At 42.1% G+C, this 18,539-nt stretch overlaps 1 protein-coding gene across 2 annotated transcripts in view; it reads right to left on the bottom strand.

Moving 5' to 3' along the window:
* Positions 1–18,539, bottom strand: part of Ipo9 (importin 9) — a 38,450-nt gene that overhangs the window by 6,950 nt on the left and 12,961 nt on the right. Inside the window, exons 3-15 of one of the 2 annotated variants that reach the window (XM_090341435.1) lie at positions 18,368–18,454; positions 17,273–17,474; positions 14,281–14,369; positions 13,814–13,900; positions 12,428–12,547; positions 12,244–12,344; positions 12,000–12,058; positions 11,186–11,337; positions 8,983–9,081; positions 7,788–7,894; positions 7,297–7,436; positions 5,990–6,149; positions 2,843–3,069 (exon numbers count right to left, since the gene is read on the bottom strand). In XM_090341435.1, coding sequence (XP_090197561.1) covers positions 2,843–3,069; positions 5,990–6,149; positions 7,297–7,436; positions 7,788–7,894; positions 8,983–9,081; positions 11,186–11,337; positions 12,000–12,058; positions 12,244–12,344; positions 12,428–12,547; positions 13,814–13,900; positions 14,281–14,369; positions 17,273–17,474; positions 18,368–18,454 — 1,630 coding nt within the window. Of the gene's footprint in view, positions 1–2,842; positions 3,070–5,989; positions 6,150–7,296; positions 7,437–7,787; positions 7,895–8,982; positions 9,082–11,185; positions 11,338–11,999; positions 12,059–12,243; positions 12,345–12,427; positions 12,548–13,813; positions 13,901–14,280; positions 14,370–17,272; positions 17,475–17,594; positions 17,741–18,367; positions 18,455–18,539 lie in introns of those variants that run through there. The other variant, XM_090341436.1, reaches the window with a different exon arrangement.

Below are 18,539 nucleotides of genomic sequence, written 5' to 3' on the forward strand. Positions count from 1 at the left end.
GGCTGGGCATGGGACATGCCTATCATCCTAGGCTACACAAGGAGCACCAAAGTAGGTCTCAGCTGCCTGCCTCAGCCACCAGAGTGCAGAGATTACAGGCATATGTTACCATGCCTAGTGAAGACAGGAAACTTTACATTGACCTTCTTTATATAATATAAAGTCCTTGTCTATACAGCATGCAAAACTGCACGTAACATTAAAAACCAATACAGCATTGTAATAGGGAAAAAATGGAAACAATACTTTAACAGAATGGATAAATCATGACGCAGCCATTTTCTGGAATACTATGTGACGACTGAAAAGAATGATACATCCAAATATGCAATAGGGAGAGCTCTCAGGATGTATGTTTTTTGTTTTTGTCAATTGTTGGGCTTGAACTCAGTACCTATGCACTATCCCTGAGCCTTTCCGTTCAAGGCTAGCACTCTATCATTTTAAGCTACAGTGCCACTTCCTATTTTCTGGTGGTTACTTCGAGATTAGTCTCATGGAGTTTACTACCTGGGCTGGCTGTGAACTGTGATTCTCAGACCTAAGCTTCCTGAGTAGCCAGGATTACAGGTGTGAGCCACCAATATCTGTATTTGTCCCCGTTTCCCCCCAAGTTGTGGGGCTTGAACTCTGGGCCTGGGTGGTGTCCCTGAGTTCTTCAGCTCAGGGCTACAACCCTACTCTTTGAGCCACAGCCCCACTTTTGGCTTTCTAGTGGTTAATAAGAGATAAAGAGTCTCATGGACTTTAGTGCCCAGGCTGGCTTTGAACCACAATCCTCAGATTTCAGCCTCCTGAGTAGCTGGGATTATAGGCGTGAGCCACCTACACCAGACTGTACTTTTTTTTTTTTAAGCGAAAAGCAAATCAAGTAATGTGTTTCATATGATATCATTTATGTGAACCTTATTGCTTTGAGCTTCAATACTTAGAATACCCTTAATATCTGTCTAGTAATTAAGTATTAATAGACAGATTCATAAAATAGTTAAAATGAATAAAAGTACTAAAAAAAAAAATCCACACACACATACACATACCTGTCCCTGTTGTTCTACCATCTAGAGATAACTGCCTCAGTCCCTTAGCATTTGGATGTATTTTCTACATAAATACCCTTTTCTAAAACTAAAGCTTGCTATCATATCTTCCGGATATTACCTTCTATTCATTAATTTTTTCCCCCATAGCACCGACATTTGTACTCAAGGTCTTGTGATTGCTATGCAGGTACTCTATCACTTGAAATACTTCTCCAGTCCCTTTAGTGGTAAGATTTTTTTTCAGGATGTTATGCAAGGTTGGTCTGGATTGCAATCCTATTTGTACCTTCCTTTGTCGCTCACTGCATCTCTTGTAGTTTGGAATGACTGCCCAGCCATTCATTACGATAGTGTCTTTTTGCTTTGTATTATTTATACTGGATCTTGACTGAGTGCTTCCTGCTGGCTTTTTTGTTCAAAGCTGGTACTCTAACAGCTCAGCCACATGTCTGCTTTTGGCTGTCTAACAAGAGGCAGATTTGTCTAGGGTGCCTTTGAGTCTTTTTTTTTTTTTGCCAGTCCTAGGGTTATAACTCAAGGCCTGGGCACTGCCCTTTGGCTTTCTCATGACTAGCATTCTACCACTTGAGCCACAATACCACTTCTGGTTTTCTCTTTTTGCCAGTCCTGGTGCTTGAACTCAAGGCCTGGGCACTGTCCTTGGGCTTTTTACTCAAGGCTAGTGCCATACCACTTGAGCCACAGCACCATTTCTAGCTTTTCCTGTGCATATGGTACCAATGAATTGAACCCAGATCTTCATGCATGCTAGGCAAGCACTCTACCACTAGGTCAAACTCCTGGCCCCTGTACCTAACTTTTATAATAATAATTTAAATATTTTTCAGGTGTGGTGATTAATGCCTATAACCTCAGCATTAGGAAGTGAAGGTGGAGGTCTGTGAGTTCAAAGCTAGTTTGGATTGTGTCATACAATCTGATGGTTGATTCTGTTCATCAAGTTCTGAATGTTTATTTCTGAGGTGTTGGGAATCAAATCTAGTACATTTACATTGTACATGCTCAGCAAGTGCTCTACCACTGAGCTCTAGCCCCAGATGCCAGTACCTTTTCTTTCTTTTTGTCAGACCTGGGCCTGAGCACTGTCCTTGGGCTTTCTCAAGGCTAGTGTTCTACCACTGGAGCCACAGCACCATTTCCAGCCCTTTTCTATATATGTGGTACCGAGGAACCGAACCCAGGTCTTCATGCATGCTAGGCAAGCACCCTTACCACCAGACCAAACTCCAGGCCCAGTATCTCCTTTTCTAAATTATAGTTCTAGGTGGGCCTCCTTCTATCAAGCTTTTTATCTACTGAATTTCTTACTCTATGTCAGACTTTTAGAATATACTTTGGGTTTGTTGACCTTTTATTCACAATCTTTCCCTCTTAGTCTATATTCTACTTTTTTTTTTTGTGGGTCATGGGCCTTGAACTTAGGGCCTGGGTGCTGTCCCTGAGCTCTTCAGCTCAAGACTACTGTCCTACTCCTGGGCCTGGGTGCTGTCCCTGAGCTCTACAGTTCAAGGCTACTGCCCTACCCATAAGCCACAGCCCCACTTCACATTTTTTAGTGGTTAACTAGAGATAAGAGTCTCTTGGTCTTTTGTGCCCCAGCTGGCTTTGAACCTTGATCCTCAGATCTCAGCCTCCTGAAGAGCTAGGACTACGGACATGAGCCACCCTGGCTGGCCATATTCTACATTTTTAATATTCTTCTATCTATAGTCCAGCTCTCTCCTTTGCTAACATATTACATAAGTTCACCAGCACCAATCATCTTTCCTTAGGCATACCGTTACTGTACTTAAGGAAAATGGCGATGGTAAATGGGCAGATTTTGCTTTCCATGCTTGCTGTGAATTCTGGGTCTACAGTACAAACGATGCACAAGGTCTCCATAACCAGGTTGAGGACCTCTGAGCTGAACTGGGCTGCGAGGTGAATTAGGCCATCAAGGATGCTGGGGAGGAAGGGTTGAAGCACATGGGTGCTTTCTGAGACTTTCAGTTGGTCACAATAACTAGAGAGAAAGAGAAACAAAAATTATTCACAAGCAGATGCCTTATTTCCTAGTTTCCCAATCTCACAGCATTTATATATACACACACAATTGTCAAATATATAGCTTTCCTATTTCTCTTTTTTGGCTGGTCTTGGGGCTTGAACTCAGGGTCTAGGCACTGTCCTTGGGCATTTTTTTCCTCAGGGCTAGTGCTCTGCCACTTGAGCCACAGCAATACTTCTGGCTTTTTCTGTGTCTGTGGTATCAAGGAATTGAACCCAGGGCTTCGTGCATGCTAGGTAAGCATTCTACCACTAGGCTATGCTCCAGTCCTCCTATTTCTTTATGTTAATCTACTAAGCTATACTCACAGTCCATTTTCCATTTTTTGGTTTGTGTGTGTGATACTTGGGCTTGAAATTGGAGTCTGGGTGCTGTCCTTTTTTTTTGGTGGTCATAGGGCTTGAACTCTGGGCTAGGACATTGTCCTTGAGCTCTTCAGTTTAAGGCTAACATTCTATCACTCTGAGCCACAGCGCCACCTCTGGTTTTCTGGTAGTTTACTGGAGATAAGGGTCTCATGGACTTTTGTGCCTGGGTTGGCTTTGAATCACAAGCCTCAGATCACAACCTCAGATCTCAGTTGCCTAAGCAGCTAGGATTACAGGCATGAGCCACTGGTGCCTGGCTTCCAAGGCTAATGCTCTACCACCTGAACCACAGCTCTACTTCTGGCTTTTGGTAGTTAAGTGGAGATAAGAGTCTCATGAATTTAGTCAGGTGTGGTGGCTCATGCATATAATCCTAGCTACTCAGGTGGCTGAGGATCAAGGTTCAAAGCCAGTCCCAGCACAAAAGGACCTGAAACTCTTATCTCCAATTAACCTCTAGAAAATGGGAAATGGGGCTTAGCTTAAGGGTAGGGAGGTAGCCTTGAGCTGAAGAGCTCAGGGACAGCACATAGGCCGAGTTCAAGCTCCACAACCAACCAAGGAAAAAAGAAGTCTCATGAACTTTCCTGCCTGGATTGGCCTCAAACTGTGATTCTGACATGAGCCTCCTGAGCAGATGGGATTATAGATGCGTGCCACCAGTGCTAACTGCTATTTCCTTTAAAATTTCATCTCTCTCCTGTGTTGAAGCAAGTCCAGCCATATCAATCCATTCAAATTATCAAGATGTTAAATTAAATATTTCATGATTCTTCAGATGAATTGCTGCTTTAGGCAGTCCTGAGATTTGGATGTGGGGTAGAAGGACAGAAAGTGTGAGAAAACATAGGAAAGAGTAACAATGTTCTGCCAAAAATGTATCTTAAGAACGTAACAGTAACCCCTCTACACATCACACTGACAATAACATTTTTTTAAAAAAGGATTAAAAAAAGATTTGGATGTATATTTTCACTACTTTATAAAATACCATTTAAAGTATTTTAATACAACTATTTTTAATAGAAGACTATACTTTAATTACCATGATATACAACTTTTACACTACATTGGTTTTTGCATCTCAAATTGAATTTATATAAAATTAACCAACCTTCCTTCCTTCCTTTCTTCTTTCCTCCCTCCCTCCCTCCCTTCTTTCTTTCTCTTTCTCTCTCTCTCTCTGTCTCTTTCTTGTCGATCATGGGACTTGAACCCTGAGCCTGGGTTTCTATAAAACTACAACACAGGGCCAGGAGTTTGGCCTAGTGGTAGAGTGCTTGCCTAGCATGCACAAAGACCCGGGTTTGATTCCTCGGTATCCCACATACATAGCAAAAAGCCGGAAGTGGTGCTGAGGCTCAAGTGGTAGAGTGCCAGCCTTGAGAAAGTCCGAGGACAGTGCTCAAGCCCTGAGCTCAAGCCCAGGACTGGCAAAACAAACAAACAAACAAAAAATAAAACAAAAAAAACCCAAACCTACAACACAAAACTTGGAATCAGTAGCTCACACCTGTAATCCTAGCCAGTCAGGAGGCTGAGATCTGAGGACTGTGGTTTGAAGCCAGCTCAGGCAGCAAAGTTTGTGAGACTTTTATCTCCTGTAAACTATAGTACCAAAAAGCTCAAGTGGTAGAGTACTAGCTTTGAGGAAAAAGAAGCTAAGAGAGCACCCAGGCTCTGAGTTTTAGCTCCAGAAGCAGCATCAGACAAAAACAAAATCACAATATGTAGTAGACGAATCTTATTTCCCTGGTTCTAATCCCTGTCCACAGGTTTTAATGATTTTGTCATTATTTAATTGGCAAATGCTTTTATTTTAATCTTATACTGAAACTTGTCACAAGGGATCCTGAGTAGCTGATTATAGATGTGAGCCACCAGTGCCCAGGCCCAGAATTCAAGTCCTATGACTGACCAAAACAAAACCAAATAAAAACCTGGGGTAGAAAGGGTAGAGCACCTGCCTAGCCTGCCTAGGAAGCATGAAGCTCTGAATTCAAACCCTAGTACATTACAATTAGTATCTTACTTTGGGGCTTTTTGGTACTGGTGCTTAGGCTCGAACTCAAGGCCTAGGTACTATCTCTTAGCTTTTTCCTTCAAGAATGAAAAACAGGGTTAGGAATGGGGCTTAGTGCTAGAATGCTTGCCTAGAATGCATGAAGCCCTGGGTTTGATTCCTCAGTATCACATAAATAGAAAAAGACAGAAGTGGCACTATTTCTCAAGTGGTAGAGTACTAGCCTTGAGCAAAAAAACTCAGGGAACGTGCCAGGCCTTAAGTTCAACCCCCAGGGCTGGCAAAAAAAAAAAAAAAAAGGAATAAAAAACACAGGGACTACAACATCCTGTGGACCCATTTGTATCGCTGCTTCCCCCTTTTCCCAACCCTCATTGCAGAAGTTTCCAAGCAACTTAATAGATTAGACAATCCTGGCCTGAGATATTGGCCTGAGTAATTATTTCTGAAAGCAATTCTTATTAGCCTAGGGTAGCCTACTCACCCCCAGATGGCTCTCACAGCAGAAATTCGAACTGATGGTGGTTGTGACTCGTGAAGACCACTAACAGTCGCCTGCAGAAACTGCTGAATCAGTTCAGGGGACATAGCAACAGTGAAGCGACTGGCAGCCCAAAGTGCTCGACCCAGGAGGAACGGAGATACTGGGAGAAAGAACAATTACGGGTTGGACAATGCAAAGTTGCCATTACACCACTACATGCCTACCTTCCCCTCGCCATCTCCATTCCTCCAAAGTTTACAAGTAACTGAATGTTATGAATTACACATAATGTACTTGAGCAAAAAACACATCTCACATGAGGCTGAGTCTGGCCTAGTGGTAGAGCGCTTGCCTAGCATGCACGAAGACCCAGGTTCGATTCCTTGATACCACATACATAGAAAAAAGCTGGAAATGGTGCTGAGGCTCAAGTGGTAGAGCTCTGGCCTTGACAAAGTCCAAGGACAGTACTCAGGCCCCGAGCTCAATCCAGGACTGACAAAAAAAAAAGTATCTCACAAAAAATAAAATATGTATACAGAATCAATTTAACTGTTTCCCAATATTATTGACTGTTGGTATGAGATCTAGAATATTCTGAGGCTAAGACTTCACTATCAAAGTTCTACACCAGCCCTTATTATTCTTTTTTCTTTTTTTGTCTGCTGTGGGACTTGAACTCTGGGCCTGGGTGCTGTCCCTGAGCTCTTCTGCTCAAGGCTGCCACCCTACTCCTTGAGCCACTTTAGGTTTTCTGGTGGTTAATTGGAGATGAGAGTCTCCCAGAGCGTGGTGGCTCATGCCTATAATCCCAGCTACTCTGGAGGCTGAGATCTAAGGATCAAAGTTCAAAGCTAGCCTGGGCACAAAAGGACCTGAGACTCTTATCTCCAATTAACCTCTAGAAAATGGGAAGTGGGGCTGTGGCTCAAGGGTAGGGTGGTAGCCTTGCCCTGAAGAGCTCAGGGACAGCACTCAGGCCCAGAGTTCAAGTCCCATGACCCACACCCCTCCCCCAGCTTAAGCCAATCCTTAAGGTGTGTAACAACTAGATCACATTTCATTCAAATGCCAAAAAGTATCATGGCTAGGAGGTGCCAAATGGGAGAATACCTGAACGACATGCATGAATTATGAAGAAGGCATTAGTCTCCTTCAGCACCAAGGTTACTGTGGTATATTTGGGTTCAGACGAACTTGAGCTCAGGGTACAAGAATACTTAGTTGACCTAAATGGAGAATAAAACTCTTGCTAATAGGTAGGTCTATGAAATTCTTCTAGAATCTTGGCAGGCACTAAAACATACCTGAGAGGTTGAGGTCTGTAAGGATGACATTGGTCAGGAACCCATGCATGTCGAATTGGATCCTGCCACTTTTCACGCTGTCCGTGACGATGGACTTCACTGAGCCGAGAGCAAGCATGCAGGCCTCGTGGATCTTCCACCTGCAAAAGGGACACCACAGCTGGTACAACATATTACACTGCCAAAAAGATAAATAGCGGGTAGAAGAAGATTTAGAAGAGGGCATTCCAGTACAGTATGTTCACCAAGGGCCATTTATCTACTCTTCCAATCTAAACATGGTTAGTAAAGTTCACTGAAAAAAACATTTAATAACAGATTTTTCTACTTAGAAACAAAAGCCCTTCCTTAAAACAGACAGGGTATTCAGAAACAGGATCAAATGACAGCATTTTAACCAATTAGCTTAGGGTTAGGAAGAGTTGTTAAGAGAGCCCAGCACAGGTTTGTGTGCCTTAGCTGTGATGCCTTCCGTCACCCAGGCATCTTACCAGTGCTCCGCGCCACTGGTTTTGGTTTGTTCTGCTTCTTGTAAATGCCGAGTGCCAGCAGCAGCCAGGGCCACTGCACTCTCATTCTGGAAATCTGTGGCCACAGCCTAGTAAGAGAAGAAAAATGCGCATAATAAATACATTTTATGTCAAATGACTCAAATCCTTCGTAAGTACATATTAAACTGTGAGGGTCTCCACAGTGCCTAAGTGTTGTAAGGTTAACTGCCTCCTTGGGCTGCATTAAACGGAACAGAAATAAAAATGACAGTCATCTTTGGATAACAATGGGGCAGATATTTTTATCTTTTAGAACTTACTCATGGAAAAAAAAAAGGCTATCTTACTAATTGAAAACTAGAGTACGGCCAGGAGCGTAGACTAGTGGTAGAGTGCTTGCCTAGCATGCACAAAGCCCTGGGTTCGATTCCTTGGTACTACCCACTCAGAAAAAGCTGGAAATGGTGCTGTGGCTCAATTGACAGAGTACTAGCCTTGAGCAAAAAGTGTCTAAGGACAGTGTTCAGATGCTGAGTTCAAGCCCCAGGATTGGCAAAAAGAAAAAAAGAAAAAAAGAAAAAAGAAAGAAAGAAAGAAAAGAGAGAAAGAAAACTAGTCATCTTTTTGTTGTTGTTATTGTTTGCCATGTTGGAGATGGAACCCACAGCCTGATGCATATTGCTCTAGCAATGAGCTAGTCGCCAACTCCTATAGTTAGTGCCTCTGCTCTTTCACAGGTACTTTAGAAATACTAAATGATAACCAAGAGTGAGCCACCAACAAGCCTCCTACCCAATAGGAAGCAACTGGCAGTTTCTTCATAGCATTCCAGCTTAGAGACAACACTAGGCTCTAGTCAGAGGAGCCAGAGAAAACATGAGCAGATGTTCATATGCTCATCTCTCAGCAGTCTTTTTTAGGGTTTGCACAATAGTCTTGTTGAGGGAAGGATTAAACCCAAGTATTCCTGATTCAACTACCCTTAGTCATTAAACACTATCTTCTGCACATTCCTGAAAAATCTACTATTATAAATCAGAACGAGAACTTGGAATTTCTGAGTCTTAGATTTGACCTGAGAGTTCTCTTGTATTCCCAAAGAGTAAAATAGCAGCACTGTTCACCAGGGGGGAGATGTCTAAGCAGAGGGAACCCTGAAGGAATAAAGGAAGATTACTGGGTTGAAATATCTTACCAACAACAGGTCTTGAGCTGCAATCCTAACAGTGTAGGAGAAAGTGTCATCATCTTCATCTTCTACAAATTGTTGGGGGTTGGCCGTCCACACTTTAATCTGGAGAGATGATGGAGTTAGGTCTAAGGCCATCAACATGTAACTTTTTTGAATCAAAAGATATGGGAGAGTGTCCACATTTTATCCCGAACAAAATTCTAGTCTCAAAAGCCATTTCTTTTTGCTCTATGTGGAAGAGACATGAATCAGTGGCCTGAGAGGCACGAAGGACCACTTCAGACAAGCAGATTTGGAGAAGTTCAAACTTGCATATTCTCATGTATGTGCATAAATGTTCTTGGCATACACACAAGGGAATGCTGGATTCCATGAGGTTTTATCCTTGCCCTCTCTAGTGTAAGTGTTCTTTAAGAAAATAAGCAAGGTCTAATTAGAAGAAAACATCTTGTACCCTGCTCTCTTGACTGCTTACTTCACTGCTACTCTTGTTAACTAAAACTAATGAAAACAAGGTGGCTCTGCTGTCCAGGACTGTTGCTAGGCAGAAGAGTCCTCTAGGGTCACTTGGGTACAGATTGAAAAGTATGTTCTTTTTTCTGCTAGTTATATAAGTGGCATTATCTTATTCTTTTTGTTATTTTTTTTTTTTTTTTTTGCCAATCTTGGAGCATGAACTCAGGGCCTGAGCACTGTCCTTGGGCTTTCTCCAGGATAGAGCTCTGCCACTTGAGCCACAGCAACACATCTAGCATTTTTTCCCCCTATGTATGTGGTACTGAGGAATAGAACCTGGTCTTCAAACATGCTAGGCAAGCACACTACCACTAGGCCAAACTTGTGGCTTGTTATTTGGTTTTTATTAATAATCATAAACTTAACTGCAATCCAGCTAGACTTGGAGGGGAATAAGGAAAACATGGAACCTAAAAAACTGCAGTGGGAGCACAAAGATTACAGGACACTGCAAGCAGATGGGGTGAAAGGGTGCTCTCTTGCACTATAGAAAGAATGGTCTGAAGGTTAAGATAAACCAAGTCAAATGTATTAGAGTTGTCTAAAGTGGGTAATGGTGACCTTGCTGGTCTTGCCATTCCCAGACTCAAAGCCCTACTACAACTTCCATGTCCTCTTTCATTTTCCCCAAGACCCCATGCTTCCCATCCAACCAATCAGACTTGACAATGCGGAGGAGAAACTGGCCAAGCATTCGTCATGGCCAAGATGCCAGGATGAAATTCTCCTCTTCAAATTTCTCTCCATAGATAAGACTTGCCACCAGTGCTATTATGGCGTGTGAAGTCACCACCCTGGGCACATGAATCTTGGAATGATCTTGTGAAAGCAGGAACCCTTATAACTAAATCCTTTTCTCCAGTGCTCAGACCATGAAAATTCTCTGCTGTCTTTGGAACTTTGGCTGCAAATAGCTTGAAGCAGACACAGCCCAAGGGCCTGCCTCGGTGACAATATGGAAGAACATGGTGGAGTTGACCATGGCTTGTGGCTGGTAACCATAAGTGACAGTAGTGTCTGCAAAGCCTGCATTATTTTATTCTTGACTGCTCTCTTCAGGTTTTAATGATCCACCAGTCAGATTAATAATCTCATCAGTATATTTCACTATTTATAGGGAAGGAACAAGTTCTCTTAGATGCTAAGATCACTGGGTAATAGTATTATGGAGATTTTCCAATATACACCAGGAAGTTGAAACATGTTTTGTCATAGGGAGGGAGGCAAGGGGAGGGAGCAGACAAGTGAAAAGAGGAAGGTCAAGCAAATACAGTCATTATATTCAGTGTACCTTATGTAATAAGCTGAACTATCTAGCTTGAGGGAATGGGTGGGTTGGAAAAGTAGGAAGAATGTTGGAAGGAGTGACTCTGATCAGGATGCACTGTACTCATAATCTCACTTGTTGAAATGAAAGCCTTTTGTACAACTACTTCAAATTTTAAAGAAATAATAAAAGGAAAAAAGAAAATAAAAGAACGTCTGAAAACACAACTAATGAACATAGGAGTTGATCAAACTCCAGAGATGTGACAATAAAATGATGCCAAAGATTTCCTAAGAACTTCACATTCAGTACTGTCTTAGAGTCTATCTTTAGAAATAAAGTGTTTATTTGACTAAGACCAGACATTCCCGAAGCTTGTCTTTCCATATACCAGTTAATACCTATCTCCCAAATACTACTTACCTGCTCCTCAGTTATCTGCATGTACAGGATAATATAGTAAATCAACTCAGGCAAGGCTTTCTTAACTGTGCTTTTGAATTTGCTATTTTCTAGTAGGGCATGGACAAATTCAAAAATGCTAAAGACGAGATTTTCAAAGCCCAAGACTTCACCTATAGCAAATACACAAAAGAAAAAATTGATGATGTGACAGTGAAATGAATGTATGTACATTGGATATAAACTACATTGTATATCAGAAAGTAGTTAAATAATTTGCTAATTACTATATCTGTAGGCTTGGTTGAGGGAGCAAAAGAGTCAAAGGAAGGAACTATGGATAGTAAGTAGTCTTTGCACTAAAAGAAAAAACTAAATTTATTTTCCAGTGTATCTATTTTTTATCTGAAATAATTACAAAAATTAAAAACAGAAATGAGCTGGGCATGGCAGCTCACACCTGCAGCCCTAGCTACTCAAGAGACCCAGATCTGAGGATCAAGGTTCAAAGTCAGCTCAGGCACAAAAGGACCTGAGATTCTTATCTCCATTTAACATCTAGAAAATGGGAAGTGGGGCTTGGCTCAAGGGTAGGGTGGTAGCCTTGAGCTGAAGAGATCAAGAATGGCACCCAGACAGAGTTCAAGCCCCATGACCCACAAAAAAATCCCCAGAAATGTAAATATCAATACCTGGGACTTGAGAATTAAAGTCAATTAGAAAATTCACTTAAGAGAAGGAAATCTCTATGTTAGTGCTTTTTTCTGCCTGCCATTTTCTTCCAGATTTCTTTCTGCCTGTTGGTATTTTCGTCAAGATCAAATAAACAGCATACCATCAGAATCCACAGGATCTTCTACTTCTTCTGTGTAGTTTACTTCTGTCCTCACATAAGTATGATGAAGAGTAAAGAAATAGAATCTGGAGTCGTTTTACACAATTCTACAAGGGATTGTTATATATTCAATACACAATATTAAGAGTACACCCTTAAATTATAGCCACATGAATGTGAAACCCAAGGCTACATCTCCATTTATAGGTGGCTGTGGCTCCCTCAAGCTTTCAGGAAAGGATATAAAGCAGCACTTTCAGTGAGTGTGTTCCAAACAATAGGCAAGATCTGCTGCATGGAGGACACCATGTGCTTGGGGAAGTTTTTCACCAGGGCAGTCACTGCCTGGGAAGTTAAGAATAACACAGAAGTCAATATCCCAACTCAAACACCACTTAAACATCAAGCCACTGGTAGTAAGTGTTTACCTTCAGGACCTCCATCTTAAAGCCACTGTCAGATGTGGGGCCATCTGGCATCTGGAGAGCCTGGACAAAAGCTTCTGTGAACTGCTGTACCACCGGGAAGATCAAGACTTTGGCTGCTCCCTGAGAATGGAAAGCACAGTCAGGGCTGGGCAAACCTCTATCCATGGCTCCACATACATATCCAACACTGAGACCTGAGCCACTTAAGGTCCTCAGACTCTGGTTCCAATCAGGGGGCACAGCAATAAAGTGAAAGGGGTGTTGCCCAAGATCTAATTCTCAACTACTACTTGTAGCTCCTCACCCCAGCCCTCTTTAAAACCATATATGCACACTATTAAGAATTTTCTTTCCGGGGGAAAACAAGAGGAGGAGCAGGGGTGGGGAGAGGGAAATGGGGACCAAGACATGAGAAAGGGTATCAATGTTTGTGAAGTAGTGCACGTTCTATCTGGTGAATATAATGTAACCCTTCTATTAATTACAATAAAAAATATATGAAAAAAATTTTTTTCTTGAACTCAGGGATAACACTGTCCAAAAGAGAAATACTGAGTACCTGAGTTATGAAACAGCAACCCCTCTGTACATCACCTTAATACCAATAAAATTACATTAAAAAAAACCAAATAAATAGCCAGGCACAGTGGCTCATGCCCACAATCGCAGCTACTCAAGAGGCTGAGATTTGAAGATCGCGATTCAAAGCCAGCCCGGGCACTAAAGACTCTTATCCCAATTAGCCACTAGAAGAAACTGGAAGTGGCACTGTGGCTCAAGTGGTAAGGTGGTAGCCTTGAGCTAAAGAGCTCAGGGACAGCACCCAGGCCCAGAGTTCAAGCCCCAATAAATAACTGCTTGTGAATTCCAGAGTTCAATATTTTTCTGCTTCCCCCCCTGCTTCCCCCACCCCCCCGCGCTGCAAAAAAGGGTCATAGAAAAGCTGGGTACAGTGGCTCACGCTTGTAATCCTAGTTACTCAGGAGGCTGAGATCCTGAGGATCGTGGTTCTAAGCCAGCTTGGGCACTAAAGACCATGAGACTTTTATCTCCAATTAACCCCTAGAAAATGGAAAGTGGGGCTGTGGTTCAAGGAGGGCAGTTGCCTTGAGCTGAAGAGCTCAGGGACAGCACCCAGGCCGAGTTCAAGCTTCATGACCCACAAAATAAATAGATAAATAAATAAATAAATAAATAGGGTCATAGAAGAACAGAAAGGTTTTTTTAAAGGACACAGGAAAATGTGTGTGAAGAAATCAGACTCAGGAGGAAACTAAGTTATACACAACAGATCAAAATCTATCTATAGCATTGATCAGCATGCTTTCTATACTTTGTCTAATGAAGATGTTTTGAAGTTTGTTTTTCATCTGAAGGCTCACTCACCTTTTCCAGCTCCTCCATGTTACAGATCATATGGGCACACGTGGTAAAAATCTCTACAGCTCGAGAACGAGTTCGAATACCATACACCTGGGAAAAAAAGGTCATGGCATGGTCATGAGGTCAGAGCATGTACGTATGTGTGTATTTGTTACTATTCCTAATCAATCCTTACATGATATCATTTTTCTTAGTAAGATGCAATTCATTTATGTATACATCAGCGAACACAAGACAGCAGAATCATGTTAGAACTCACTGGATTTAGCTTTATATATAGGGTTAATTTTATTAAAAAATAGGTGGTGTAATGCTCAAAAGTCTAACATGCCCAATGGATTTTTTCTTTCCTTCCTTTCTTTTTCTGTCTTTTGGGGCACAGTGGTGAACATCGTCTTCTACCTTAGAGGCAGAGGCAGACTAGCGGCTGAGGCTCTTCAGGTTGAAATCATGGTGCTACGAGTTCCTACCTCAGCCATAGTGAAGATCTTATACATCTCTGGAAGAATGACAGGAGCAACAAGTGGCATCTGTGTGTCTGTTACTTCTCGAGTAAACTCTATAAAGATAAAAGTTCAAAAACTACTATTTCGTAAAGACATAAGTGTGAAAACTCTCAAACCATTTCTCAGTGGCAGTTCCCAGTCCGCACACAAAGTAGAGGGGCTCAGGCAGACTAGATACTCAGACTCCTGAGCAGCCACCAGCCACCCAGGCATGAGCCCAGCTAAACGGGCATTTTTCAGAAGCATAATAGCTGAAAGTGCAATTGTGGACACTACTAATCCCTACAAATCAAATGAAGATCAAATACTTGAGGCTGAGTTTTATTTATGAACTGTAAGTTTTTCTTAAAGAATAAACTTTGAGTTTTAAGACTTGCATGAACAGAGGGGAAAAGTGATTTCTAAAACACCAAGACAAGACAGCTAAAGTCCAGATAAATATTTCTTGAAGAGTCAGGCATTGGTGGCTCACACCTTGTAATCTTAGCGACCCAGGAGGCTGAGATCTAAGGATTGTGGGTCCAAGGCCTTGGCAGTAAAGTTTATGAGGTGATTATGGCCAGTAAATCACTGAAAACAACAACAAAGCCAGAGTGGAGCTGTGGCTTAAGTGGTAGAGCACTAGACTTGAGCAAAACAAGATCAATAAGCTCAGGGACAACATCTAGGTCCTAACTTCAAATCCCATGATGCAGATGCCGGGGTGGAGGGAGGGAGGTGATTTATTGAACACAGTTTCCTTGTGAGTTTATGTAGGGGACAGGATGCAGGGCAGAATCTTCCAAGAACTGAGAAACTGGGGTCAGACCTAAGGATATATGAAAAGCGCATTCTGGAAAGAAGAGATATCTACCAACTCTCTCTGGATTGAAAGCTGAAAACATAGTAAAAGATAGTGAAGATAGTATGTTCTGAAACCTGTCAGGATTAGAGAGACACACATTTTTTTTTGGCCAGTCCTGGGGCTAGAACGCAGGGTCTGAGAAATGTCCTTGGGCTTTCCTCAAGGCTGACGCTCTATTATTGGAGCCAGCCACAGCACCACTTCCAGCTTTTCTATATATGTGGTACTAAGGACTCGAACCCGGTTCTTCATGCATGCTAGGCAAGCACTGCACCACTTGGCCCAACTCCTGGCCCTGTGAGACCCCAGGGTTAGGGCAATAGCCTTGAGCTGAAGAGCTCAGGGATAACGCTCAGGCCCAGACCAACACACACACACAAAAAGAGACACAAATAGCTCATGTTTTCTCTCACATCCAGGAGCTAGATCTAAAATGTATCTGAATGTGGGGCCAGAATGAATTTGGCCTAGTGGCAGAATGCTTGCCTAGCATTGCCTCCAGTGCAAGCCCAAGGAATGGCAAAAATAAATAAACAACACTAGAATATGGTAAATTATACAGGACTCTAGGCATTCACACATAGTGAGACCGAAGGAGGAAAGGCCTAATGCCTTTGCATCTGATCATATAAAATAACATTTATCAAAATTAACTTCAGGGCTGGGAATATGACTCAGTGGTACTGCTTGCCTAGCGTGCATGAAGCCCCAGGTTCAATTTCTTAATACCACATAAATGGAAAAGACCAGAAGTGCTGCTTGACTCAAGTGGTAGAATGTTAGCTTTGAGCAAAAGAAGCTCAGGGACAGTGCCCAGGCCCTGAGTTCAAGTCCCAGAACTGGCAAAAAAAAAAAAAAAAAAAAAAAGAAAAGAAAAGAAACTCCACGAAATGGAAACAAAGTTTTTTCTCTTTGTTACTGTTTTTGTTTTCTTTTCCTTGTTTGCTCATTTATCTGTCTTTGGGAGGTTTAAGCTGGGGAGGGGGGGAATGCCACACAGAAATGGAGGGACAAAGGGTGGGAAAAATGCTAGTGGTACTCATTAGACACTATGTGGAAAATTAACTCTACAACTTGCAGTGGGGGGAGGGGGTGATGGAAGGGAGACTGAGGGTAGAGGTGACATTGTCCAAAAAGAAATGTATTCTTTACCTGATTTATATATAACTCTAACTCCTCTATACATCACCTTAATAATAGTAATTAATTTTTTTTTGCCTTGGGACCGGGAGTTTGACCTAGTGGTAGAGTGCTTGCCTACCATGCACAAAGACCCAGGTTCAATTCCTCTGTACCACATACATAGAAAAAAGCCAGAAGTGGTGCTGTGGCTCAAGTGGTAGAGCTCTAGCCTTGAGAAAACCCAAGAACAGTGCTCAGGCTCCGAGTCCAAGCCCAGAACTAGGAAAAAACAAAAAACAAAACAAAAAAAAACCCTGCTTTGGCTGCACTAAGCACGGGACTATAAATAGTCTAGTTTAAGTAACTGTATACTTTATGTTTTTGTATAGTATCCTTATAAAATGAAGTTAATCAATTAAGACATTTCCCAGGAAGAACTATAGCTTGCTGAAAGGGAAGTAATACATAAATGATGATGATATCATAACTCACTTTCAAAATACTTACTGCATATCAGTTATTATGCTCAACAGCTTATACACACTTATTTACGTTACCCAAATGTTCCTTTTAAGTAGACAATATTAGCATCTTAGAAAGCAAACTAGATAAAGGTCAAGGTAAAGCCAGAATATCAACTTGAACTAATCACCTTGCTTTTCTTGTGTTGGCCTGTCCTTTGTGGTACTGGCCCTTATACTCGGTAGCTCTGCGCTTGCTAGGTAAACATTCCACCACGGCAGCCAGCCGTGAATCTCTAAGCTTCCAGCCTAGAATCTCTAAGTAAAAGGTTTGAATGTAGGAGTTCTATGAGGACTTAATTCCCAGACAGGGGAGCTGGAGGATAAGGGTGGAGTCAAGACTTCCAGAAAACTAGAAGAAAAGAACAACCTCCACAATAAATCCTGCTGTAAGGCTACCCTGTCCTAGCCTGTTAGTGTTCTTGCCACCAGGACCCAAGTACTAACAGCAGGGAAAAGCTTCTGGTACCTGTCAGCACTCGCATGGCTCCATGGACAGCATTTAAGTCTCCGCTCACCAGCATCTCCATGAGCAGGTTGAAGAGCTGGGGCCAGGCTTCAGGCCAGTCCCAGTGGGCAATGGCTGACACCGCATAGGCCACACTGGAGCGCACTTTGCTTATTGATTCTCTCAACCCATTGGGCAAGAGCTCCCGGATAACAATTTTTGCCTGAAGAGAAGAAAAGTCACTGACCATTAGCTTAGGTTTTAAGTGACTGGCAGAGCCCAGTCCTGAACTATATTAGAGAAACAATATGCACAAGAAACAGCATATCTACAGGAAACTCACACATAAATAACCCATTCAGAGGTCATCTGTGATCTAGCATGCATGAAGCCCCAGGTTCAATTCCTTGATACCATATACACAGAAAAAGTCGCAAGTGGTGCTGTGGCTCAACTGTTGAGCTCTAGCCTTGAGAAAGTCCAAGGAGTCCTGGGTATACACAGCTCCAGGACTGGCAAAAAAAAAAAAAAATTCAGAACAGTCTCATTCTAATCTTCTATCTCAGTATGTCTCAGAAATAGTACAGTAGTAATTAGAAACATTGTTTCATTTAATTCTATAAAGACTCTTATGAAACTGGTATTTAATTCTAACTTTAGAAATTTAGAGGCTCAGAAGCTAAATATGTTGCCAAATATCTCATAGCCTGTAAAAGGCAGAAATGAAATACAGTCTGATACTCTCTTACCTATGGCATAGCACCCAGAATGCCAGTGACCAAGCAATCCCCTTTCGTGCCTTGTTCTTTTGTTGCTCCATGCAGTCAAAAAATTTGATAACCTGGGGCCGGGAGTTTGGCCTAGTGGTTAAAGTGCTTGCCTAGCAGGCATGAAGACCTGGGTTCGATTCCTCGGTACCACATACATAGAAAAAAGCCGGAAGTGGTGCTGAGGCTCAAGTGGTAGAGCTCTAGCCCTGAGAAAGTCCAAGGACAGTGCTCAGGCCCTGAGCTCAAGCCCAGGACTGGCAAAACAAACAAACAAACAAACAAAAATTTGATAACCTAATCTATGACAGTCCTCAAGTAGGTAGACTAATAAAGAAATTGTCTTTACCCTTTCTGTAGTTTCAGGAGGTCTAAATTTCTCTGACTGGGCACACCAGTGAGTCTCCACATACTGCTTCAAGATGACTGATGCCAGCTGTGAAAAGAATAAGCCACAAAGTGCAGCAAAAAAAACAGACATTTTTTTTCACACATAAAAGCTACATACGTTGTTTGATATA

The sequence above is a fragment of the Megascapheus bottae genome, chromosome 10 (assembly GCF_031878675.1).
Source record: "Megascapheus bottae isolate mThoBot1 chromosome 10, mThoBot2.hap1, whole genome shotgun sequence".
NCBI lineage: Eukaryota > Metazoa > Chordata > Mammalia > Rodentia > Geomyidae > Megascapheus > Megascapheus bottae.